This window comes from Rana temporaria, chromosome 4 (genome assembly GCF_905171775.1).
Source record: "Rana temporaria chromosome 4, aRanTem1.1, whole genome shotgun sequence".
NCBI classification, from domain to species: domain Eukaryota; kingdom Metazoa; phylum Chordata; class Amphibia; order Anura; family Ranidae; genus Rana; species Rana temporaria.
The window spans coordinates 114,583,805-114,609,482 of NC_053492.1; the positions used below are offsets into that span (position 1 = coordinate 114,583,805).

Genomic DNA, 25,678 nt, shown 5'->3' on the forward strand with positions numbered 1-25,678 from the left:
CAAATAACACAGAAGCAATCCTGCTTCCAACGACACTTTTACTTTCGTCGCCACTCCAGCCGGAGTGGGTATAGTGTACCTGGACAGGCCTCTCACACTGACCTGGCAGCCAGAGTATCACTCGGAACTTTGAGGGAAAAGATCTCTGCCACAGACCCTCCCTAGAACTTAGATCATGGAGAACAATTCTCCTTGGTAGAATTTGCGCTTGAATTTTCCTCAGGTAGTTTTCTCCTCAGGTTACCGACTGACAGGTTGCTGACATCCAACCTCTCAGTGTCCGGTTACCTTGATCCCTGATGGATTGTCTAGGCCCTGTTGGATTGCCAGCCTCTCTTGGCTCTCCTCAGGCTGACTCCCCACCGAACAGCTATCTCGCTTGGGATCCTCTCCTCAGAACTTGGGGACCCAGTCGAATACTGGGGCCCCGCCACAGCTTTAAATGTTCCGTGCCGACATGGTCCCGGAACCAGGAACATCGCGTGGCACGTGCACCCCGTCCTGGTTGGCCATCTCGCCGGGGGCCGTGATGTGCGGTCACCCTGAAGGTGGGTGCCGCACCAGGAACAAGCACCAGAAGACGAACCCCGCCCAAATGGCATCTGCTCCTGAAGTACCCTCCCCAGCATGCCCTGCGAGGAAAAAACCCTCCCGATTGGCTGCTGGCAAAAGGCACCCTAGCCTGGACTCCACTGGCACCACCTGTCGCTCCGGGGTGGTATAGCACCCCGGAAACAGCAGAATGGACCCACAGCACAGCCCAGCTTAAGCAGAGGCCCAATTTAGCCAAATCAAATGGATGAGAGCCAACTAAGGCCTCGTACACACGACCGAGTTTCTCGGCAAAAAACAGCAAGAAACTTGCTGGGATTTTTATTTTGCAGAGGAAACCGGTCGTGTGTACATTTTTTGACGAGGAAACTGTCGAGCCAAAAAGAGAGCATGTCTTCTTTTTCCTCGACGGCAATGAAAAAACTTGCCTTGTCGAGTTCCTCGACAGCTTAACAAGGAACTCGACGAGGAAAACGATGTGTTTCGCCCGTCGAGTTCCTTGGTCGTCTGTACGAGGTTACACTCTATCATCCCCCTTAAAATTTAAAATAGCACCTGTACAGAAAGTACACAGGCGCTACACGTACAAGCCTGGTGCACAGTTAGTGCACTTGCATAGCCCATCAGGCGGATACCTCTTAAAACACAGTATAAGGCCCCGTACACACGACCGAGTTTCTCTGCAGAATTCAGCCAGAAACTCGGTCGGAGCTGAATTCTGCCGAGAAACCCGGCCGTGTGTACACTTTCGGCCGAGGAAACCGACGAGGATCTCGGCTAGGAAATAGAGAACATGTTCTCTATTTCCTCGTTGTTCAATGGGAAATTTCGGCTCGCCGAGATCCTCGGCGGCTTCACAAGGAACTCGACGGGCAAAACGATGTGTTTTGCCCGTCGAGTTCCTCGGACGTGTGTACGGGGCCTAATTGTTGAACTTTTAAATCAATGGTTCTGGCAATGTCAGGCTGTGAATAACCAGATTCTTCTTTCTTGCTCCACCACTGAACAGGAGTCTGAGGCTCTCAACAAAACAAAATAAGTCTTATGAGCAGTGTAGGAGGTTGTCAGTTACTAGTATTGTTCAGAGCAGTATTGATATGTTACTCCCTTAGTTGAACAATGAACAGATCTACCGAATGTAAGAGCGATAATAAATATAACACAATGTGATCTAAACTAAAGCACTTTGCATAATACAATTAAATTATTTTTATTATCTCAGAGACCAGATGACTTTTTATTGTTTACCATCCATTATAGAAACATAAAATAAGTTCCGTACTTCTGTTTTCCCCTGAACTGTTATTTAGATGATGGTTTATAGCTGAACACCCACTCACCTCAATCAGACTGCAGGGAAGAACGTGTCAGACCCATCTCTGCCAGGTCACCCTGTTTGTCGTCAATTGAGGTTTCTAGCAGAACAATTATACCCAGTATCTTTGTTCTTTCACATAAAGCTCTTTTTGCACAGTCCTACTTGGCGATATACACATGGCCTTGTTACATTATCACAGATGCGGGTTGGATAAATTATTGTTTGTTTCAGACAGCCTGTCTACAACAAAATGTCCTTTACCTAACAAGAGCCTTGGGTGAAAGTTGTTAACTATAGTTAGGTTGTTTCAAAAGTAAACTGAAAACTTTCTTTGTTTAGTTGGCCTATACAGGGGTATCTTCCTTCTATATCGCTTTGGCAGGGGCTTTAAAAGATTTAGAAAATTTCAACAGTTCTGTTTTTTTTTTTTTTTGCTTAATTCGATCCTTACTACAATCCCAATCTTTGCCTTCAGATTTGATTTAAACACCTAGTTGACTGACCTCTGGTTTTCTGCCCTACTTTGCTTTGTTTTGCTCATCTGGTTCTATATCTGCCCTGACTGGTGTTGATGACTGGCTTGTCCCTGACCACGCTGTACTTGATCCATTGTTACTGCTTGTCTGCTAAAAAATTTGGCCCGTTTGTTGAGGCCTAGGGTTGCCACCTTATCCCTAGGGTTGCCACCTTATCCCTTTAAACCCAAACACATATTAATTACACAGGTTCTGTGGCTGATTAAGGTGGTAATTAAACTCACTTTATGCCTTATCTGCATTAAATTAGCTTTAGAACCTGTGTAATTAATATGTGTTTGGGTTTGAGGCTGGGTTCACACTACTACACTACTTTCATCCTACTTTGCTCTGCTACATCGGTCCTACATTTATCCTATATTGGTCCTACATCCATCCTACTTTCATGAACAGGATACTACTTTGGTCCGACTTCAATGATATTCAATGGGTTGAAGTAGGATTAATGTAGGACCAAAAGTAGTACAGGGAGCATTTTCAAAGTCGGACCGACTTGTGTAGGACCAGTTAAGACAGCTCTCATAGGGAAACATTGATTTTCACACGTCATGCTACATGAGGCTCTCAATGTAGGACCATTTGTCGGACAAGTGTGAACCCAGCCTGAGCCCTGGTTCACACTGGGCTTCTGCACAGATGTCAATGTAAATCGCGACCCAAAATCGCAGAAAGTAGTACAGGAACTACTTTTTGAAATCGGTGCAGCTTCGCACCGATTAGGACGGTGTCATTGCCAACAATTGCTGGCAAATGCCGCCGATTTGAGATGCGATTTCACATGTGAAATCGCATCTCAAATCGAAGCAAATCGTACCCAGTGTGAACCTGGGCTAAAGGGATGAGGTGGCATCCCTATTCAGGCGTCATGATGAAGCAGCATAAAAACCTGGAGGCACACAGGTATAAAGCAAGCACATCATGATTCCCAAAACAGTGGATGCTAAAAAGATAAAAATGTGTTTAAGAGTGTCCGCCCCTTGCAATACAAGCATTGTTATATTATTAAGAAAGAACATAGTTGGTAAAAATAAATCTTGTACTCAATTGTTTAGCTCAATTGTGTAAAGACGTGGTATTCCATCATATTCAGTTATATTCAGAGATATACCATGACCCTTCAAAAATATTTTTAAAGGGAATCCTGTGATTTGCTCTATGAAACACACTGGGGTTGATTTACTAAAACTGGAGGGCAGTGGCGGCCAGTGGTATATTTTCTTGGGGGGGGGTCGGCAAACAATGCACAGCCAGCCACCCCTACCACCCACTGATCTGGTCTGCCTGCACCACCCCCACCCCCCCGTCAGGGTCCGTCACCCGCAACACTTACCCCGGGCAGTGCTTCCCTCCAGGCGATGGGTGGCAGGTTTTCCCTGTGTTTTCTTCTTGGCATCACAGCGGTGTACTTGCTGTGCATCTCCCCCTTCTCCTCCCTCAGCCAATAGGGTAGCTTCTCCTTTTGGCTATCAGGAAACGGGTCACGGGACCCACTTCCTGTTTGGCTGGGAGGCAGAATTAGTGTTACAATAGCAAATATTCAAATATTCATTCACTATTGCCAGTTGTGTGGCAATGCTCTGTGCCCTGAGCCCACCCTTTTTTGTAGCCTATTAGAGCCCCTGGAATCCATGCATCCGGTGCCCTGCATGTATATTAGGGGGCCAGGCACATGGATTGGGGGGGGGGGGGTCACTGCTGGAGAGTGCAAAATCTGTTGCAGCTCTGCATGGTAGTCAATCAGCGTCTAACTTTAGCTTGTTCAATTAAGCTTTGGGGAAAAAAATGGAAGCTGATTGGTTTCTATGGAGAGCTGCACCAGATTTTGCACTCTCCAGCTTTAGTAAACCAACCTCACAGAACATAATTCTTAGCCCAAATGTAGTGACACATAACAATCATTCAGAATTCACTGCCGAACAGACAGTACAAGATGGATGCTAATTGTTTTCTATGGGTACTGCATTTTGCACATAGCACTTTGGTCCTAAGAACGTAGAACGTAGAACTGTCTGCATTGCTTTAGAATGATATACTCTGGCACTCATTTAATTTGTGATCTTGTTTTTCTTCTCCAGGGACATTCTGCAGAAATAATTTCATTGTCATTTAACACGACCGGAGACCGGCTGATCACAGGTTCTTTTGATCACACAGTGTCTGTGTGGGAAATTCCTTCCGGCAGGTACCTTTTTCACAGGCCTGCCCTTGTAATTATGCTGTATGCTATTAAATATGCTATTTAACACTTTAAAGATAGCGCCTTATCATTTCTGTGCAGGATCAAAATTATGTCTGCAAATCAGCTTTACAAACGATCATGCCTTTGAATATTTCTTTGTAGCTGTATCTTATATAATTATTGAATATTTAAGGAATAATGGGGCTTGTTTACTAAAGGCAAATCCACTTTACACCACAAGTGCACTTGGAAGGGCAGTTGCTGTAGATCTGATGTAGACATGCAAGGAAAATAAAAAAAATGCGTTTTTGCTTGTACATGATTGGATGATATAATCAGCAGAGCTTCCCCTCAGTTCAGATCTTCCCCTCAGATCTAAAGCGACTGCACTTCCAAGTGCACTTTTAGTGCAAAGTGGATTTGTCTTTAGTAAATCAACCCCACAGTCTATTGGCCCTTAGTAAATCAACTCTAATGTATTACAAGAGCAAAATAGAACCATGGGTGTTTTAGGGAAAATTTTAAGTCCATGTTATTTGTCTGAGAAATGCCAAAATACAGTTTATTGTATATTTCTCTAGTTCCCTCCCCTCCTCGCCATCCATAAGCCAAAGGAAGGCTCTCAGCAGCCTCAAGGAGCAGGGGTAGAGATGCAAACCGGATAAGCTGGTGTACAAAAAAGGGAATTATACAACATAACATCTAAAGGGTCAGCCCACCCACAAATATTGTATTTATAAGTGGTGCCTGGTGGTCTAAGTCAGCTTCATTTTTTTTTTTATGTCTTGGATACGTAAACAGCAACATCTCCCTGCCACCTCTATCCCTGCTATAATTACGGTATTGACTCCTTTTATACCTAGGAGTTTTGGTTGTTTGTGCCTACATTTGCATGGTTCAGAAATAAACAACAGGAAGAGAGCCCCCCTCGCTACTGTACACACCATCACTGTTATTCAAGATCATGTACTGTACTTCCATCCTCCGGTGTTAGAATACACTGTTCCAAAATGACCTCTGTAGAATTTTGTTTAAATATAAGTGACCCACCCTTGTACTCCAGTGAGGCCCGGTACACACGACCTAGTTATTCGTCAGAATTCAGCCAGAAACTCGATCGGAGCTGAATTCTGCCGTGAAACCCGGCCGTGTGTACACTTTTGGCCGAGGAAGCCGACGAGTTCCTCGTCGAGCCAAATAGAGAACATGTTCTCTATTTCCTCGTTGTTCAATGAGGAAAGTTGGCTCGGCGGCTTCACACAGAACTCGACGAGCAAAACGATGAGTTTTGCCCGTCGAGTTCCTTGGACGTGTGTACGGGGCCTTAGAGGTACTGGCTAACTTGCCAACATGTTTCATCAACACCATTAGTGGACTACGTCAGGGCAATCTTTCGAGGTTCTTTAAAGCTGTCTGTGTTTCTGTGCAGTGATTGCTCTTCATTTCCTGTCCTACGGACACCGCAGGAAGTGAGAGGAAATCTCTCAGAAATGCCCTCTTTGTTAGTTATTGGATAAAGTGTCACCATCGTAAGATTTCCCCTTCTATTTCTGTTCTGGTAAAAACTGACATTTTAGGATTTTCCCTTCATTTTAAGTTTTGTTGACAATGGTCACCAAAACAGTTAGGGAGGGTGGATCTCCCTAAGGCCCCTTTTTACACTGGAGCGGGAGGTGCGGTGGCGGTAAAGCGCTGCTATTTTTAGTGGCGCTTTACCGTCGGAATCGAGGCGGTATTCGGCCGCTAGCGGTGCGGTTTTACCCCCGCTAGCGGCCGAAAAAGGGTTACCACCGCCCGGCACAGAGGCGCATCGCCGGCGGTATAGCCGCGGTTTACCATTGCTTTCAATGGGAAGGAGCAGTGGAGGAGCGGTAAACACCCCGCTCCTTCACCGCTCCAAAGATGGGGCTAGCAGGACTTTTGGAGTGGTCCTGCTAGCGCACCGCTCCAGTGTGAAAGCCCTTGGGCTTTCACACTGGAGAACCAGCAGCCGCTGTTTCAGGACGGTTTGCAAGCACTATTAGTAGCGCAATAGCGCCTGCAAACCGCCCCAGTGTGAAAGGTGTCTAACAGGGCTGCAATACAAAAAAAAAAAAAAAAAAAAAAATCTAAATTTGAGCTTTAATTACACTTTGCAATATGCATTGCTAATATGGAGCAGCAGACCCTAATCTAATATATTATTCTCCCTACACAGGAAAGTTCACACCCTAATAGGTCATCGAGGAGAGATCAGCAGTGCACAGTTCAATTGGGACTGCTCCCTCATCGCCACTGCCTCCATGGATAAGACCTGCAGGGTATGGATATAACACAGTAATATTGTGCTTTCTGTCTCTTACCACTCCACACTGCTTTGGGATTACGGTATTAATAATATGTAATAATAATGCAAAACTAGAGATGGATGGTCATGGCAGATGTTCTCTGCAAGACTTGCTTAATCTTCAACAGAAATAATGTTGGCATTGATTTGCAACTTGTAATATTTTCAGTGCAGTCCCAGTTTTGGTGGAAGACATTTAGTTTGATCCTATCATCTCTAGAATAGATTATTGTTCAGTTCATCTCTTTGTGTCAGCTTTGTAGAACTCAAAGAACTTTTTTTTTCTAGTAAATTACATTATAAATAAATAAAATGCAATATCTTGAGAATAAGAGATTTAAGCCCTGTACACACGATCGGATATCTGATGGAATCTAATCCGATGTTTTTTTTCGTCGGATATCCGATGAAGCCGACTTTCATCAGTCTTGCCTACACACTATCAGTCAAAAATCCGACCGTGTCCAACGCGGTGACGTAAAACACTACGACGTGCTGAGAAAAATTAAGTTCAATGCTTCCAAGCATGCGTCGACTTGATTCTGAGCATGCGTGGATTTTTGACCGATGGACTTCCACACAGACGATCGTTTTTTTCTATCGTTTTTTATCCATAGGAACATTTTAAAACATGTTCTATTTTTTTTCACCGATGGAAAACAAACCGATGGGGCCCACACACGATCGGTTTGTCCGATGAAAACGGTCCATCGGTCTGTTTTCATCAGACAAACCGATCGTGTGTACAGGGCTTAACCGAGTCAGAAATCATGGACAATCAAAACATAATCCAGGCCTTGAAGAGGGTATTGTGTTTACATGGCAACATTGGAATTTTGTATTACAACATTGTATTTAAGCACTTGCAATGTAGCACACATTATATTACCATGCTAGGGTTATAACTTATGGCTCTTCGTATAAAATGCTTGCATTTGGCAAGAATTTGGCTAATATATACCCTGGGGTATATCCATTTTGGGGTATGATCTATGTGATGGCAGTTACACATCACATAAGGAGGTGATCACAGGTAGTGTATGACACCAGTACTAGCGCATATTAACCGTATTGATATGATAGAACACAATGGCCTTGTTGCAAACAGCAGCACTTCCTCTACTCCTGTCCACTTTCAACGTTATTATACATCAGCACTGTTGCGGGTGCCATTTTTCTGACCTCATAGAAGAGGAAGCTGACAGAGTATTGGAATTCAGAGGAGAACATTTTACACTTGTACCTGTAGCACCGAATTCCTTCAGAAGAGTTTCCTGCCACATGGTTTTATAGGCAGATGGTTAACACAAAGGGGTGGATTTACAAAACAAAAAATGAAAGTGCAAAATCTGGCGTAGCGTGGGCGCATATTTAGGCTGTACGCATGTGGCGCTCCCATTGATATTCTATTAAAATATGCAAATGAGGGAAATACGGTGATTCACGAACGTACGTGCGTGCGACGCAGGCTACGCGATGTGCGCGTAAGTTGTACGTCCGGCATAAAGTTAAGCCCCATAAAGGAGGTGTAACCCAGTAGCAGACATGCAAAGGTCTGCACCAGGGAACACAAGCCGGCGTATTTTCCGGAGTTTACATTGGACGTGTGTGTGGCTGGGCGTAGGTTACGTTCACGCCGTAGGCATTGATCCGGCGTAGTTTAGGCAGTTGTTTCGACGTGGTTGTGAGCATGCGCAGAGGGATGCGTCCACATCCCAGCGCATGCGCACTTCATGATACAAATCTGTCTGGTGCACGGACCATCATTTGCATGGGGTCACGCCTCATTTGCATGGCTCACGCCCACTTCCACCTACGCCGGCTTACGCCTTCGAAACCCAGCGCAGTTTTGGCAGCACTGGCTTTGTGAATTCCATGCTTGCCTATTTGCGCTACGGCGGCGTAATGTGCGCCCGCTCTCTGTGAATCTGGGCCACTGTGTCTTCAACAATGCTTATACTTTTTTTTTTTTTATATATACTTTTTCCAACCACCAATATTGTGTATACATCTACTTGATCTGCAAATATTTGATTGCTCGATCAAAGAAAACAAAATAACGGATGAAATCATAAAAGCCTCTGTTAAAGAATTGGTAATAGTATGCCTCACTTTTCCGGGAACACATGAGTGTTTGTCGGTGGGGACTGCTTAGAGGTTTTAAAACAAGAATACATCAGCATAGCAGCTCACAAGACTGACATTTTCAGATTCATAGGCAGATGGGTTTAAATGTCTTCTATATTTTAATGCTTTATTTCTGAACAGTAAACTGTTGTTTTAGGAACTCTGTGCTTTGGCAAACAGTGTCCCTGACTGTCGTACAGTGAAAAGCCCAAAGCAACTAATCAGAGACATTTAACTACAAAATATGGCTAATTGCTGCGGTTTGTTGCAGATTGATGCAGAGCAGTGCCCTGGCCCAGTGTTTTAGGAGCGCTGATTCAGCCTTGTTCCAACCCCTGTGGTTATATGTTGCAATGTGTTGAATAGGCAGCTGTGTACAACTTTCAGGGACTGTTCACACGGTAAGTGTTCGGTGTCATCTTTTTAAACACAATGGGGTTGATTTACTAAAGGCAAATAGACTTTGTACTTTGCTGATTTTCATCATCCAATCCATGTGTAAGCAAAACTGCATTTTTTTCCCTTGCCCGTGATTGGGTATTCTTTGCAAAGTGAAGCTTTACCTCATTTACTAAGCTCAGAGAGCAACTGCACTTTGCAACGTGCACAGTCTATTTACCTTTAGTAAATCAACCCCAGTATATCTTTCTCCTCATCATTCAGGGGTCGCTTGGGAGGGATCAGAACTGCCATCAATTTAGCTTGTGTGAATACAGTCTTGGAGGTTCAGTAGTACTGTTTGAATAATGATGAATAAGCATCTCTCCTGTTGCTTAATTAGCTTTAAAGTGGTTGTCAACCTTTGGAGTTTTTTTTTTTTCATAAAAAAACAAACATGCCTATACTTACCTGCTCTGTGCAATAGTTTTGCACAGAGCAGCCCTGATCCTCTTCTTCTGGGGTCCCCTGCCCCCACAGAAAGCCGCTTTCCCTGAGGGCACCTGTGCGGGTTCGCTCCAGAGTCCCACTGCTGCATCCATTGACACAGACAGCAGGGCTCGGCCCTGCCTCACTCTCCTGTGTCACAGGATTTGATTGACAGCAGTGAGAGCCAATCTGTCCAGTCAGGAGAGAGACACTGGGTTTGTGCACATCACTGGATCGGAATGGGCTCAGGTAAGAAAAAGGGAGGGTCTGGAGGGAGCTGCAGCACAGAAGGTTTTTTACCTTTAATGCAAGAAAGCATTTAGGGTAAAAACCCTAAAGCTTCAGAACAATTTTAAGCCAGAAATCGCAAACTATATTTCTATAAAAATTTCCAGGTATTCTCCCCACCTCAATGACTTTAAATGATCATCTTTATTTTAACATAGACATATGGGGAGAAATGATTGTTTGCAAATAAACAAGCAGATCTTTGGATGAGGTTTTTCTATTCCCAATATTCACATCTACTACTATGCATGGTAGAGAATCTACATACAAACTACATATAGGGCAATAGCAAGAGAGTGCTGGGATTTCACTACAAACCTCCATAAGACAGGTATACAGTATACAGGTATCCATAAGACAGGTATAAAGTATACTGGGAAGTGTCTTAAACATACCACTTGCCTGGATGTCTCCGGTCGTAAAACTTTTTTAACCAATGACTTCTGGGAAGAAGTAGTGCACATGTATTGATTATTTTAATTCCATTACCTTAAGATGTATAAATTGTTTGATAGAAATAGCCAGCAAATTCCAGCTGTCCAGCACATGCTCCCTTTTCTGCTGATTCTTATTTTTAAAATAACTTTTTTAACAGCGATCTTACCAAAAACCTTCTACCTAAAGGACAAATTCACCTTATTTTCTTTAAGAAAGCTGTGCTGTACCAGTTAGGGCAATACCTGAATTAGGTAAATATGCTACTGGGTGTGCTATACTCAGTGGTGTAGGCAAAAAAATACACCCCCCTCTTGTCCCTAGTGGTCTGCCCAGTTCCCTACATGTTCTTTTATATAATAAAAACTGTTCTTTCTGCCTGCAAACTGTAGATTGTCCATAGCAACCAAAAGTGTCCCTTTATGTAAAAAATGGTTTTAGAACAGCTAGAAAACAGCGATAATAAATTATAATCACTTGCAGAATTGTGCGATAGTGATTTATGGGGAAATTCGTCATAAAATATACAAGTAATGACAGCGACAATTCTGCAACTGAGTAAATTTCAGTGATTTTGAGTTGATTACATTATTGAATGATTTTTATTATAATTATATTATTACTTGTTATAATTATTTATACATTTTTATTATATTATAATTTATAATTTTGTTTAAAAAAAAAATCATACCCGGGATGCCTACTAGTCTCTTGTTTGGTCAGATTTAAGTGAGTTATTCCTAAGAATTACAGGCCTACAGTATAAAACGCCAAATTTCCTTGCAAATAATAGTACCACTTTCAGCACCTTTTTTCTGAAAGAATCATACCGCCAGGGAGGTTAATGTGCCCACCGCATCTAGGCAGACACAGGTCCCAGTGGGTAACAGGCTAGTGTGCCCTTCCAGACACTCCTAAATCTCTTTTTTCTCTTTCGTTCATAGACGGACACAGCCTTCATTGACCTTAGGGTTATGCTTCTTCCTACCAGGAGATTTAGGCAGAATTCTACAGCACTTAAGGTGTTAAAAACTTCCCTTCATGCCGCTCCTCCCAGGGGGCGTGGCTCCCCCAGGCATAACCCACACCCTGCTTTAGCAGCCTCAGTTTGTTTTCTGCCTAACGACAGGAGGTCAAGGCTCTCTCTGGAGTTCCTGGACTCTGGAGTTTTTTTCTGGCGATTTTTCTCGCTTTTTTTATTATTTTGTTCCTGCATTTTGAATCCTGCGATTCTTCTATCAACAGCCAACTGGGTGACAGGCTGGGTCCTCGACTCTTGTAGTCCCCCCATGTTCGGCCTTCGAGCGTGTGTGACGGCCCTCAGCTCAGCTTTGGGACGTACACGACAGGCCCTGTTGCTCCAGGGGCGGCCGGGGAACTTCGGTTCTAGGGCACACATATGACCGGTCTCTATGGATTTGTCACAGTGTGTCTGGCCGACAGCCATACCGTTTATGGACGTTGGTTCTGTCTGGGATACCTCCAGCCAGGTAGTCGCAGGATGGGTAAGTAGTGGCCCCTTACTCAGGTAAGTGGTCTGGCTGGTGTTTTCCCTGGGGAGGTCGACTGAGGGTCCGCCCTGCTTTCCTCTCTCCCCTTCCTCTCCCTCCTTCCCCTGACTGGGTAGTGGCTGTGAAGGGGGGCCTCCTGGGTTTTCTTTGTTACCACCGGGGCCCGTGTGTTGTTGGGGGACTGTGTTGTTACTCTGGGGGGTGCTGCTGTGTTCTATGAGGTAATTTTTACCTCAGACAGCGGCCGTCTTGGAAATCTCCTTGGTAACGCTGTGATTTTTTTTCTGAGGTGACAGACAAAGCACAGCCAGTGCTGCTGTGTTCTATGAGGTAATTTTTACCTCAGATGGTGGCCATCTTGGAAATCTCGTTGGTAACGCTGTGATTCTTTTCTGAGGTGACAGACAAAGCACAGCCAGTGCTGCTGTGTTCTATGAGGTAATTTTTACCTCAGATGGTGGCCATCTTGGAAATCTCCTTGGTAACGCTGTGATTCTTCCCTGAGATGACTCAGTACGGCCTCTGGTCTCTGCTACCAGTTTTAGTGCTGTTACAGTTTTAGGCTGTGAAACACTGTGAATCTTCCATGAGGTGAAGACACATTACAGCCAGCACATCAGAGCACACCTCAGGTTTTTCAGCTCCCTCTGCAGCTGGGTGGGGTGGTGAATACCGGGGGCCCCCATGCTCTGCAATAGCAGCAAGGAGGTGACCAGTGGGGTTTTTTTGTCCTGCCTTGCAGGGTGGGTGACTCAGTGCTGACACTATGGAACTCAAGCTATGCCTGAGTTAACCCTTAACGCCCCTCCCCCTGCCACATCTGTTATGTTGGCTGTCCTGGGTTTCTTGCCAGGTTTGAAGCAGCTAGTGCCCGGATGGGGGGTAAAAAAGCGCCCCCTCCCTGAAGCCTGCTTCTGGGGATGACACAGAATCGCTGTTTTTTTTTTTTTTCTGGTTCTGTTATGTCAGAGGCTGCGGGTTTAACCCTTATGGATAGTGAGGATGACTCTGCTGCAGTCAGTTGCTGGCAAGAATTTGTTGGAGCTCTTGTTTCTGCGGTGCGTGAGACTCTAAAAATTGAGGATGTGGCGGAGACACCTCCGTGTCAGTACCAGCAGACTACCAAGCACCGCTGAAGGGTTTCCTTGTGTTCCTAATTTGGACTATATGTTATACAAGGAATGGGATGCACCGCAAAAAGTTTGTCAAAAAACTTTGCAACCCGTTACCCCCTTGAGGGGGGCTTTAAAAAAAAAAAAAAAAAGTAGGTCTCTCCTCCGCCAGTGGATCCCCCTGTGTCCAGACTGCGCATGGCCACCACGTTGCCTGTGGAAGGGGCTCCTGCTTTTCAGGATCCCGCTGATAGGAGAGTGGAGGCCGTGGCCCGCTCCCTATTCACGGTGGTGGGTTCGGCGGTGAGGCCGGCTCTGGCCGGGGCCCTGGTCAGGCCCCGACTAAAAGAGTGAAGCTCCTGCTGCAGGAGCTGGAAGAAGGACCTCTAAGGTGGCCTTGGTGATGGCCGTTAAGGGTGAACGGTCCTTTTGGGTCTTTCCTGACTGGCATCATTGAGGATGCCACGGGTGGTAAGCGCATGCTGTTCCCACAGTCTGGGAAGGGCTAGGGACCTCGCCCTGTGCAAGGACCCTCCTTGCCTAGCTCTGAGCGTTTTTTCGCTCGCCCTGTGCGGTGGGGGTAGGTCTACATGGTGCTTGAATCCCCGCTGCGGGGTAGCAGCGCACCGGATACCGCATGCCTGCGGACATGCCTGCTTCCGCCTGACGGTCTGCTCCCGCCCATGTCTCGGGTGGGAGACTGGCTTCGCATTGCGAAGTGTTTTCCTTGGGGTACAAGATTGAGTTTCTCTCTTGTCTGCCAAACAGGTTTTTTCCCTCCGGCTTCTGGCCTCCTCCGGTTCGCCGGTTGACTCCGTCAGGGGCTGTCCAGGATCTTCTGGTCAGGGAAGTGATTGTGCCAGTTCCCTCGTTGGAACGGTCTCGGGGTTTTACTCCATTCTGTTTGTGTCCCCACGGAGGATGGGGCCCGGTCGATCCTGGGCCTCAAGTCCCTCCTTTTGTTTTGTCAAGGTGCAAAGGTGGTGTCGATTCGCTTGGTAATAGCGGCACTTCATAAGGGGGATTTTCTGGCATCCTTGGATGTCATGAACGTGTACCTGCATATCCTCAAACCACCGGAGATTCTGTGCTTTGCGGTCGGGGGGGGACCATTTTCAATGGTGTCCTTCCCATTCGGCGGGTTTTCGCCAAGGTGCTCGTACCGATACTGGCCCGGCTGTGACAGCGGGGGTTTGTTATCATGGGATGTCTGGACGACATTCTCCTACGAGCTTCTTCGAGCTCTGCATTGGTGGAGCCGTGTCTATCACGTGTCAGGCTCTCCGAGTGTTCGGCTGGTTTCTGGATTGTCCTGAAATCAGGGTTGATTCCGTCTCAGGGATACCTGGGTCTGGTCCTGGATTCCTCCGGGGCGTGAGTGTTTTTCTCCTAGCGGAAAAACTTCAGACTCTGCTATCTGCTGTGCAGCAGTTGCCGACCCAGAAGCGGTCATCTCTGCAATTCTGCAGGAAGGTTCTGGGTCAGTTGGTAGCCTCTTTCGAGGCGGTTCCGTATGCCCAATTCCACGCCAGGGTACTATGGAGGGAACTGCTGTCACGATGGGACTAGCTTCCGTCATCTCTGGATTACCAAATTCAGTTGAGTCATCTGATCATGTCTCACCTGGTGTGGTGGCTGGCGTTTCCGGTGCTTCGGGCCGGAAAGTCATTTTTCTGCAGGCCACTGGACAGTGGTCACGACGGATGCCAGCCTCTCCGGTTGGGGAGGGGTGCTTGGGGCACCCAGTCAGCCCAGGGGCACTGGACTCAGGTGGAGTCCTGCCTACTGATCAACGTTCTGGAGCTCCGAGCAATCAAGCTTTGCCTTACCAGGTGGTCCCTGGATCTACAGGGCCGACCAGTCAGGATCCTGTCCGATAACACCACGTCCGTGGCGTAGGTTGATCATCAGGGAGGCACACGGAGTTCTGTTGCAGCGACGGGGGTCGCGCGCATCCTTTCGGTGGGCCGAAGGGTCCGTTCCGGCTCTATCGGCCGGGTACATTCCGGGAATACGGAATTGGCTAGCCGACTACCTAAGTCGCACTGCACTGGGCCAAGGAGAGTGGTCTCTCCACCCGCAGGTGTTTCGGGGTCTGTGCCGAAAGTGGGGCACTCCGGACGTGGACCTTCTAGCGTCCCGTCTCTATCGGTAGGTGCCACGGTTCGTGGCCAGGTTTAAGGACCCGTGGGCGGACGCGTCAGGCGCGTTGGTGGCTCCTTGGGGTCGCTGTCGCCTATTTTACACCTTCCCTCCTCGGAAGCTTCTTCCTCGCCTGCTGCGCAGAGTAGAAGCTGTAGGGATTCTATCGGTCCTGATTGCCCCAGATTGGCCGCGTCGATTCTGGTACGCGGACCAGGTGCGTCTGCTGGCAGACGCCCCCTAGCGTCTTCCCCTGGGAATTGATTTTCTGTTACAGGGTTCGATCTTCCACCCTGTTTCACAGCCACCGGCCTTAGCGGCGTGACTGTTGAGAGCCAGGGGCTTAAGGACCGAGGCCTATTGGGCTCGGTGGTCTCTACCGTGCTGCCTGCACGGAAGTCTACCTCACATAGGTTTTTTCCTCATACATGGAAGGCCTACTTCTCTGTGTGTGGGGAGATGAACTGGCACTCTCGTACATGCGTTGTGTACAGGATTCTGCTGTCTTTGCAGCAGGGAGTGGTTCAGGCTCTCGCCTTACGTACGGTTAGGAGCCAGATTTCTGCTCTGGCTGTTTTTACTGGCAGCGACCCTTGGCATCGCACTCCTGGGTGCGTGCGTTGGGTCAGGGGGTCTGGCAGGTGGCCCCTCCGGTGCGCCCTCCATTACCCCCATGGGACTTGAATTTAGTCCTTTCAGTGCTTCGGGATGCTCCCTTTGAGGACATTCGGGAGGTTTTTTGTTTATTGTCACAAAAGGTGATTTTATTTCTGGTAGCAATTACCTCGATCAGACGGGTGTCTGTCTGTTCTGGCGGCCTTGTCTTGCAAGGCTCCCTGCTTGGTCATCCGTAAGGATGAGGTGGTGCTGCGGCCGCAGCCGTTTTTTCTCCCTAAGGTCGTTTCGGCTTTTCACTTGGATGTGGACATTATTCTTCCATCCTTATGTCCTCAGCCGAAGAACCCGAAGGAGGCCACTTTACATTCTTTGGATGTGCTTCGGGCCCTTCGAGTTTACTTGTCGGCGACCGCTCCGTTCCGGAAGTCGGACTCGCTGTTCGTGTCTGTGTCCGGTCCCAGTAAGGACCTGGCAGTCTCGTCGGCCACCATTTCCAGGTGGATCCGACGAATTGTGCTTCAGGCCTATGCCCTGAAGGGCGGGCGCCCCCCTTTCGGGTCATGGCGCATTCGACCAGGGCGATCGGGGCCTCTTGGGCTTTCCAACACCAAGCCTCTGTGTTACAGGTGTGTAAGGCTGCGACCTGGTCGTCGGTCCACGCTTTTTCACAGTTTTATATGGTGGATGTGAGTGCATCTTCTGATGCCTCCTTCGGCCGCAGGTGTTACAGGCGGCAGTTTAAGGTTGGAGTTCCTCCGTTCCTCCTTAACTCCGGTTTTTGTTTGGGGTGTAACCTGTTTTTGCTGTGTTATTTTTCCCACCCCTCAAATTTTTTGACACTGCTTGGGGACGTCCCTAAGGTCAATGAAGGCTGTGTCCGTCTATGAACGAAAGAGAAAAAAGGATTTTTGTACTCACTGTAAAATCCATTTCTCTGAGTTCATAGATGGACACAGCACCCACCCCTCCTTTGTTTGTACTGCTTGTTACGAACTGAGGCTGCTAAAGCAGGGTGTGGGTTATGCCTGGGGGAGCCACGCCCCCTGGGAGGAGCGGCATGAAGGGAAGTTTTTAACACCTTAAGTGCTGTAGAATTCTGCCTAAATCTCCTGGTAGGAAGAAGCATAACCCTAAGGTCAATGAAGGCTGTGTCCGTCTATGAACTCAGAGAAATTGATTTTATGGATTTTACGGTGAGTACAAAAATCCTTTTTTTGTACACCTTTAGTCTTAATCAAATCAAGTGCATTTGCTTGATCTACCTCTGAAAATACTGCTGTGATTTAAGCACTTTATAGCAGATAACTCAAATTTATGGCTCTGTGAAAGATAGCAGGCACTGGAAAACTGCAGCCACAAATTGACTTCATTATTTCCACAATATATTCTGACCTTGTGCAGAAGAAAAGAGACTGGGAATGTGTACTGAAGCTCTGGTCAATACTAATAATAATTGTATTGACTGCAGTCCAGGTGATAGCTGTGATGGATGTAGTCAGAGCTGAGTTCCTTTTTGTAGGAGGAAATTTGCTTGAAATAATCAGCGTGCACATTTCCCTATAGTGTTAGTCAGCTCATAAAACAGTAAGTAGGGGCGATCACTTCATTGCGTCTTCCATCCCAAGATGTACACAGGCCTTTTTCATTGTTTAACTCCCCTGGCATCACATGAGAACATAATTGTCTGAATGGAATAGAAATTCTCAGAAGTCATTTATAAGTTCTTTTTCATATTGGCAGCCGGCACAGTACATTAGATGAATGCTAGAAAAATACGGTACTGAATTCTTTATTAAGCTTGTAAATTGACTGTTCGCCCATCCATATAACCGGCAGTGTGAGACCGTTATAAATCCTTTCTAAGAATAAGGTGTTTGTTTCCTTATGTATTGATGCTGCAAAGCAAAGTCATAATGAGTGAATTTTCTGATTGAAATATCTTTTGATAATCTCTTTACATAGGGACATAGATAATTCCCGTTGCTCTTCAGTCTGTGGTAATGAAATCAATGGAAAATGTGGTAATCTGCTAAACCTTGTATAGCAACTGAACCAGTGCATAGCATGGTAGATCCTTCGTAGAACAGAAGGTATTCACTTGTCTTATTCCATCACATTTCCCCCCCAAAATAAAGGATTCCTATTTTCAGAATACTAAGCAGTACCTTACACATCATGTAAATAAACATAATTTACATTATTCCACCCACTGACCAGAAATAAGGAAAAATACTTTTATTTTTGGGATATGTGATGGAATGAGACATGGGAATGACTTCAATCATCTGCATAGAAAAAATGCATTAGCAAATTGGTATTTGATAGGGCTGCACCGATACTAGTATCGGTATCAGTGCCGACGCCGAGTATTTGCACAAGTATCGGTACTCGTGCAAATGCACCGATACCTGAAACCGATACTTTTAGCCTTGGTTCTTTGAGCTGTCAGTGGGTCTCCTCTGTTGACAGCTGAAGTGTTAAAAGAAGTACAGTAATTGGAGCTGTAAAAAAAATAAAATAAAACAGCTAACAATGTTTATTACCAACATTGCTCAGCCGCTGAAACACTAAAATAAAAAGAAACATTGTTTCTTTTGTATTTTTCTGTTTCTTCATCTGCAGATCAAAGGGATGAACAAATGATCCTGTGTTTAACCCCTTATTAAAGAGAAAAAAAGAGAGCGGAGGGCGCACCGACCTCGTGTGATACTGATAAAATATATTTATTCCAATAGTAAAATCAATGGTTATACTCACAAAATTGGAGTTTAAAATCAGGCTTTAAAAATAAGTACAGCAGACCACGTTTGCTCTGAGGAAAGGGGTTCGCCCCCGAAACGCGTCAGCTATTACATCAACTGATTGGTCCAAACGATTATTCGTGTTCCACTGACGATGCTGGACATCTGCTGTACTTATTTTTAAAGCCTGATTTTAAACTCCAATTTTGTGAGTATAACCATTGATTTTACTATTGGAATAAATATATTTTATCAGTATCACACGAGGTCGGTGCGCCCTCCGCTCTCTTTTTTTCTCTTTTATAGTTTCATGAATTCCCACGATTCTGAGGAGGGCTGCAAGACTCTAGATGATAACTTTTAATTGAACTGCACCACTTCATAGTACTCCCTATAAAATATCAGAGCGCAGGAGACTTGTTCTTGTATATTAACCCCTTATTAACCCTTAATTTACTCTAATCAGCCTAATTAACTCCCTTCAGTACTCCCTATAAAATATCAGAGCGCAGGAGACTTGTTCTTGTATATTAACCCCTTATTAACCCTTAATTTACTCTAATCAGCCTAATTAACTCCCTTCATCTATTTTATAAACGATAAACATTTAAAAAACTTTTTTTGTTTGCTTTGTTAGTGAATTTTTTTACACAAATATATTAACATATATTTACACATTTCACATTGAAAAAGTACAAAATAATATTAAATAAAAAAAATTATTTTATTTGTAAATAACGTTTCAATGCATTGTACCATTGCTGACAGCTGAAGTGAAAACAAAACAGTTCCGGTAGGTATCGGTAATTGGTATCGGCAAGTACTAAAATAAAGTATCGGTACTCATACTCATTGTAAAATAAATTGTATCGGTGCATCCCTTTGTGTTACCAGTGTAAATTTTAAATGTGGTATTTTTTGTAGTTCCTTTTTAAGTATGTGGTATTTTTTTATTCATTCGGAAGTTGAGGGTCATACAAAAGACAGAGCCCAGTTAGACAGCTGAACCAAGGTTATTTTAGCCATAAAGGTCTAGCGAACAACATAAAATGAGACACCACACCTTTAAAGATACATTGCAATACTCAAGTATACTCATGTACATAGGTAAATGCAATTGCTATATCAGGTTTTTGTTTCAGGTTGGAAAATTTGGATTTGATTGTGCTAAAAAAAAAAGAAGGGAGCAAGGAAGGGAAATAGAAATAACAGGGTAGTGCATGACATCAAAGGGTATTTGTGGACCTATATATATATATATATATATATATATATATATATATATATATATATATATATATATATATTGTGAGGGATTAGCTTGTGGGGATCACCTTTTCTGAAACACAGTCCGCAAGCAGGCACTTTCTTTTAAGTCTGGCGGATGGTTTGCAGGTAAAAATAAACAGAACAGTAAATTAAATCCTTGCCGTCCGGCGCTAAACTAAACAAACAGGATCTCCTCTCTATACAGTGCGGAGCTGGTCCCCATCACCCACAAAATAACAATAAAGCAAACCTTTTCTTGCAGTTACTTTCCATAGAGCCCCTCACACTCAGGTTCCCTCCTGAGTCTCCAAAAATCCCAGCACACTGTTGTGCTCACTTCCTGGTCTTTTAAAGTCCACCTGACTGGACTCCAGTGGACCCAAACATCTGGACCGGATTCCTAGCCAGCCCCAGAGGCTGTGAAACCCGGACCGGATTCCGGTTCACTCCCTCATAATGGAACGCATGCGAGGTGAAATGTACCTATTGTCATGTATCGCACCTCACATACCGTCACAATATATATATATATATATATATATATATATATATATATATATATATATATATATATTTATTTACACTATATTGTCATTAGTATTGGGACGCCTGCCTTTACACACACATGAACTTTATTGGCATCCCAGTCTTAATATATAGGGTTCAATATTGAGTTGTCCCACCATTTCAGCTATAACAGCTTCAACTCTTCTGGAAAGGCTGTCCACAAGGTTTAGAAGTGTGTCTATGGGAATGTTTGACCATTCTTCCAGAAGCACATTTGTGAGATCAGGCACTGATGGATGAGAAGTCCTGGCTCGCAGTATCCACTATAATTCATCCCAAAGGTGTTCCATCGGGTTAAGGTCAGGACTCTGGTCCAAATTATTTGGTGGAGGGGGGATTATGGTATGGGGTTGTTTTTCAGGGGTTGGGCTTGGGCCCTTAGTTCCAGTGAAGGGAACTCTTAAGGCCTCAGCATACCAAGACTTTGTGGGAACAGTTTGGGGATGGTCCCTTCCTGTTCCAACATGACTGCGCACCAGTGCACAATGCAAGGTCCATAAAGACATGGATGAGTGAGTTTGAGGTGGAGGAACTTGACTGGCCTTAACAGAGTCCTGAGCTCAACCTAATAGAACACCTTGGGATAAATTAGAGTGGATACTGCGAGCCAGGCCTTCTCATCCAACATTAGTGCCTGACCTCACAAATGCGCTTCGGGAAGAATGTTCAAACATTCCCATAGTCACACTTCTAAGCCTTGTGGGCAGCCTTCCCAGATGAGTTGAAGCTGTTATAGCTGAAAGGGTGGGACAACTCAATATCGAAACCCTGCGGACTTATACTGGGATGCCATTAAAGTTCATGTGCATGTAAAGGCTTTTGACAATATAGTGTATATAAAAAAGTAGATAGTGAATAGAACCAAGGCCTCTGGATTTTGACATTGGTTAGATAGCAAGGTTGTAATGTAAGTATTTAGGCCAGCAGGGCCAGAGTTTTGTTATGTCCATGAAACGTTTGCAAACAATGAAGGTTTTATCAAACCAAACTTGTCTATTGTGTATGTCTGTGAAGGTTCTCATTTAAATAGGTCATAGTATAGCTAGTAGTAGTTAGTCACATTCAACTGAAACTTTAAGTTTATTTAAGCCAGTTCTTTAGTTTAAGACTGTGGTGTAATTGGGCAAGCAGGTGCTCTGTCCCCATGAGGTGACACAATTCTTGGAACCATGCCTCAGGAGAGGAAGCTGTGTTTAATCTCCAATCTCTTGGGATCAATGCGCTCGCTGTTGAAAATGACGTGGTGTTTTAACTCTCGTTATCATCAAATTTCATTGTCAGCTTACAAAGTTTATCATTAGTCTCTGGCTATCACTAAGGCCCCATACTCACGACCAAACATGTCTGCTGAAACTGGCCCGCAGGCCAGTTTCAGCAGACATGTTTGGTCGTGTGTGGGCGCGAGCGGGCCGAATTCCAGCAAACATTTGCCCGCCGGGCCTTTTCCCAGCAGACAAATATTCCTGGACTTGTTTTAAAACAGTCCGCTGGAATTCTGCCCGCTCGGACATGTACGGTCGTCAGTACAGACCTACCGTACATGTCCAGGCGCCCGCCGTCCCTCGCATGCGTCGAATGACTTCGACGCATGCGTGGAAGCATTTTAAAGGCGGGCCGCCCACGTCGCCGCGTCATTGTCGCGGCGACACCGCGTCATCGACGCGGCGACACCGCGGACACGCCCCGCGTATTGTTTACGCGCGGACTTCTGTACGATGGTGTGTACAACCATCGTACAGAAGCCCTCTGGCAGACATGTATGGTGAAAACGGTCCGACGGACCGCTTTCACCATACATGTTTGTCCGTGTGTACCCGGCCTAACTGTAAAGTGTCTGTTAGGAAGAGAGATCTGTGAAACTACTTGATTTGGAGATAAATTCATGTTTTATTTGATAAAATACAGATTTATTAGAAATAGATCTTTGATTGGTTAATATTAATTTCATGCAAAAATACCAATTTCAAAGAAAATAATCTGTGCTGTGTGGGTTTCTTCATCCTTGGTCTGTGTCCGATGGTACATGAAAATGTCAATATTAAAATAAACCTGTGAACAGACTAGTGATAATAAACTATGGCCCAGGTTCACAAAGGACTTACGACGGCGTAACTCCACGTACGCCGTTGTAAGTCCGAATGTGCGCCATCGTATCTATGCGCCTGATTCTTAGAATCAGTTACGCATTAATTTTGCCTAGATACGAGCGGCGTAAGTCTCCTACGCCGTCATATCTTGGGGTGCATATTTACGCTGGCCGCTAGGGGATGCTTCCGTATATTTCCGCTTCGAATATGCAAATGAGCTAGATACGCCAATTCACGAACGTACGTGCGCCCAAGATACATCGTTTACATAAGGCGCCTGACCGGCGTAAAGTTACCCCTCATAAAGCAGGGGTAAGTCATGTTAGGTATGGACGTCGGAAACGTCCGAACAGCGTCGTATTTTACGTCGTTTGCGTAAGTCGTCCGTGAATAGGGCTGGGCGTAGGTTACGTTCACATCGACTAAGCATTGAGCGGGCGTAATTTACTTTGAAAATTTGACGTGATACTGAGCATGCGTGCGCATGCGCCGTTCGTTAAGCGCGTCATTTACGTGGTGTCACGAATCATTTACATACAACACGCCCCCTACCAGCCTAGTTTGAATTAGGCGGGCTTACGCCGGCCCATTTACACTACGCCGCCGTAACTTAGAGCGCAAGTTCTTTCTGAATACGGGACCTGCCGCTCTAAGTTACGACGGCGTTGTGTATCTGAGATACGCTACGCCCGCTTAAAGAAAGCTTCTTTGTGAATCTGGCCCTATATTCTTAAAGTGGTACTAAACCCAGATAGGACATATTTCATATAGCATTCCACCAGCAATTGACTTTTAAGGTTAATGGTTTAAAAAATTCAAATACTTTTTTATAATTTCTTTCAAGTTTTTTTGAACTTTTTCCCTTCTGCATGGTCTGGGTTGGATGTGGGTCTAAGCTTCGGCAGTTCACATGTCCTGGCGATGTTGCTTCAGCTTTTTCAGGCACAGAGGGCCAGATTCACAAAAGAGATACGACGGCGTATCTCCTGATACGCCGTCGTATCTCTGTGATCCGCCTGTCCTAACTATGCGACTGATTCATAGAATCAGTTATGCATAGCTAGCCCTAAGATCCGACAGGTGTAATTGACTTACACTGTCGGATCTTAAGGATGCAATTCTAGGCCGGCCGCTAGGTGGCGAGGCCATTGCGGTCGGTGTAGAATATGCAAATGACTAGTTACGGCGATTCCCGAACGTCCGCGCTGCCCGTCGATCTAACTTTACGTTGTTTCCGTCGAGATACGCCGCGTAAAATTAGGGCTGAGCCCTAGGTGTTCTAAGCCATATTAAGTATGGCCGTCGTTCCCACGTCGAAATTTTAAAAATCACGTCGTTTGCGTAAGTCGTCCGTGAATGGCGCTGGACGCCATTTACGTTAACGTCTAAACAAATGACGTCCGTGCGACGTCATTTAGCGCAATGCACGTCGTGTAATTTTCCCGACGGAGCATGCGCAGTACGTTCGGCACGGGAACGCGCCTAATTTAAATGGTGCCCGCCCCATTTGAATTAGGCGGGCTTGCGCCGAGCGCATTTACGTTACACCGCCGCAAATTTACAGGTAAGAGCTTTGAGAATCAGGCACTTACGCTGTAAACCTGCGGCGGTGTAATGTAAATCAGATACGTTACGCTGCCGTGGAGCCACGTAATTCTTTCTGAATCTGGCCCAGAGTGTATTAAAGCTGTCACCTAAGCATCTTATCAGCCCTGCAGACCTTACTGCCTGCTGGGAGGTTTAATTGGAATTGGGGGGGAAAAAATGGGGGGGGGGGCTTAAGAAAAACTTCATATTCGGAAAGGTAACTACCATGTGCATGTTTATGACTTTTTAGCATCTCACAAAAATTTTCCCCCAATCGTGTTTGTAACTCACGTTCAGTTCTTCCTACATATAATTTATGACACAGGCATTGGATAGCATAAACTACTCCCTGGGTCTTACATGTCATAACATTTCAAAATTCATAACTGTATCCTGCCTGGGGGGAAATACACATTCCTAGAACTTCTTCAATCCGGCTGTATTTCTGCATGTCATGCAGGAATTGCACCTAACAAGACCCCTTATGTATTCAGTCCTTTACAACTGTTGGTGCAATTAACTGTCCCAGATTCCTTGCTTTCTTATAGACAAACTAAGGCCCCATACACACGAGAGGATTTATCCGCAGATACGGTCCAGCGGACCGTATCCGCGGATAAATCCTCTCGAGGATTTCAGCAGATTTCTATGCGATGGCGTGTACACACCATCGCATTGAAATCCGCGCTGAAATCCTCTGGCGATGACGTGTCGCGCCGTCGCCGCTATTATGACGCGGCGACGGGCGCGACGCTGTCATATAAGGAATTCCACGCATGCGTCAAATCATTACGACGCGTGCGGGGAATCCCTTTGGACGGATGGATCCGGTGAGTCTGTACAGACGAGCGGATCCATCCGTGGGATCCGATTCCAGCAGATGGATATTCTGTGCATGTCGACAAATATTTATCTGCTGGAATTCGGAAATATCCGCGGATAAATATCCGCCGGAGTGTACACACCATAGAATCTATCCGCAGAAACCCATTCGATGGGATTTATCTGCGGATAGATTCTATCGTGTGTACGGGGCCTAAGGCCTTACAGGTAGCCTTGAACTAGCATTGTCTCCCAATGCTTAGTAATAATCTGTCTAATATGGAACATTGCATTGTAATTTGGGAGAACGGCATAATCAGAATTTTCCAGCAAACCATTTGGGGTCTTTTGGGGAGTATTTCAGTGAAACTCACATGAGGCCCTTTTCAGTTAGACCACCACTGGGGTACGATGTGTCAGGTAATGTGTTCAAGTAGAGGGGCTGACCATAGGCACAAGATATTAAGGCTGGGTTCACACTAAGATCGCATTTGGCTCACAGCGGGGGTCCGGTGTGTCCCTGTTCTCCGGTTCACACTGTGGCGGCACGACTTCGGGGGCGACTCTGCAAGTCGTCCTGAAGACGACTTCAGA

General features: G+C 45.5%; 1 protein-coding gene across 1 annotated transcript in view; it reads left to right on the plus strand.

Annotated features, from left to right (window-relative positions):
• Positions 1–25,678, plus strand: part of DAW1 (dynein assembly factor with WD repeats 1) — a 131,635-nt gene that overhangs the window by 81,974 nt on the left and 23,983 nt on the right. The window contains exons 8-9 of the mRNA XM_040348847.1: positions 4,482–4,588; positions 6,783–6,885. Coding sequence (XP_040204781.1) covers positions 4,482–4,588; positions 6,783–6,885 — 210 coding nt within the window. The remainder of the gene's footprint in view (positions 1–4,481; positions 4,589–6,782; positions 6,886–25,678) is intronic.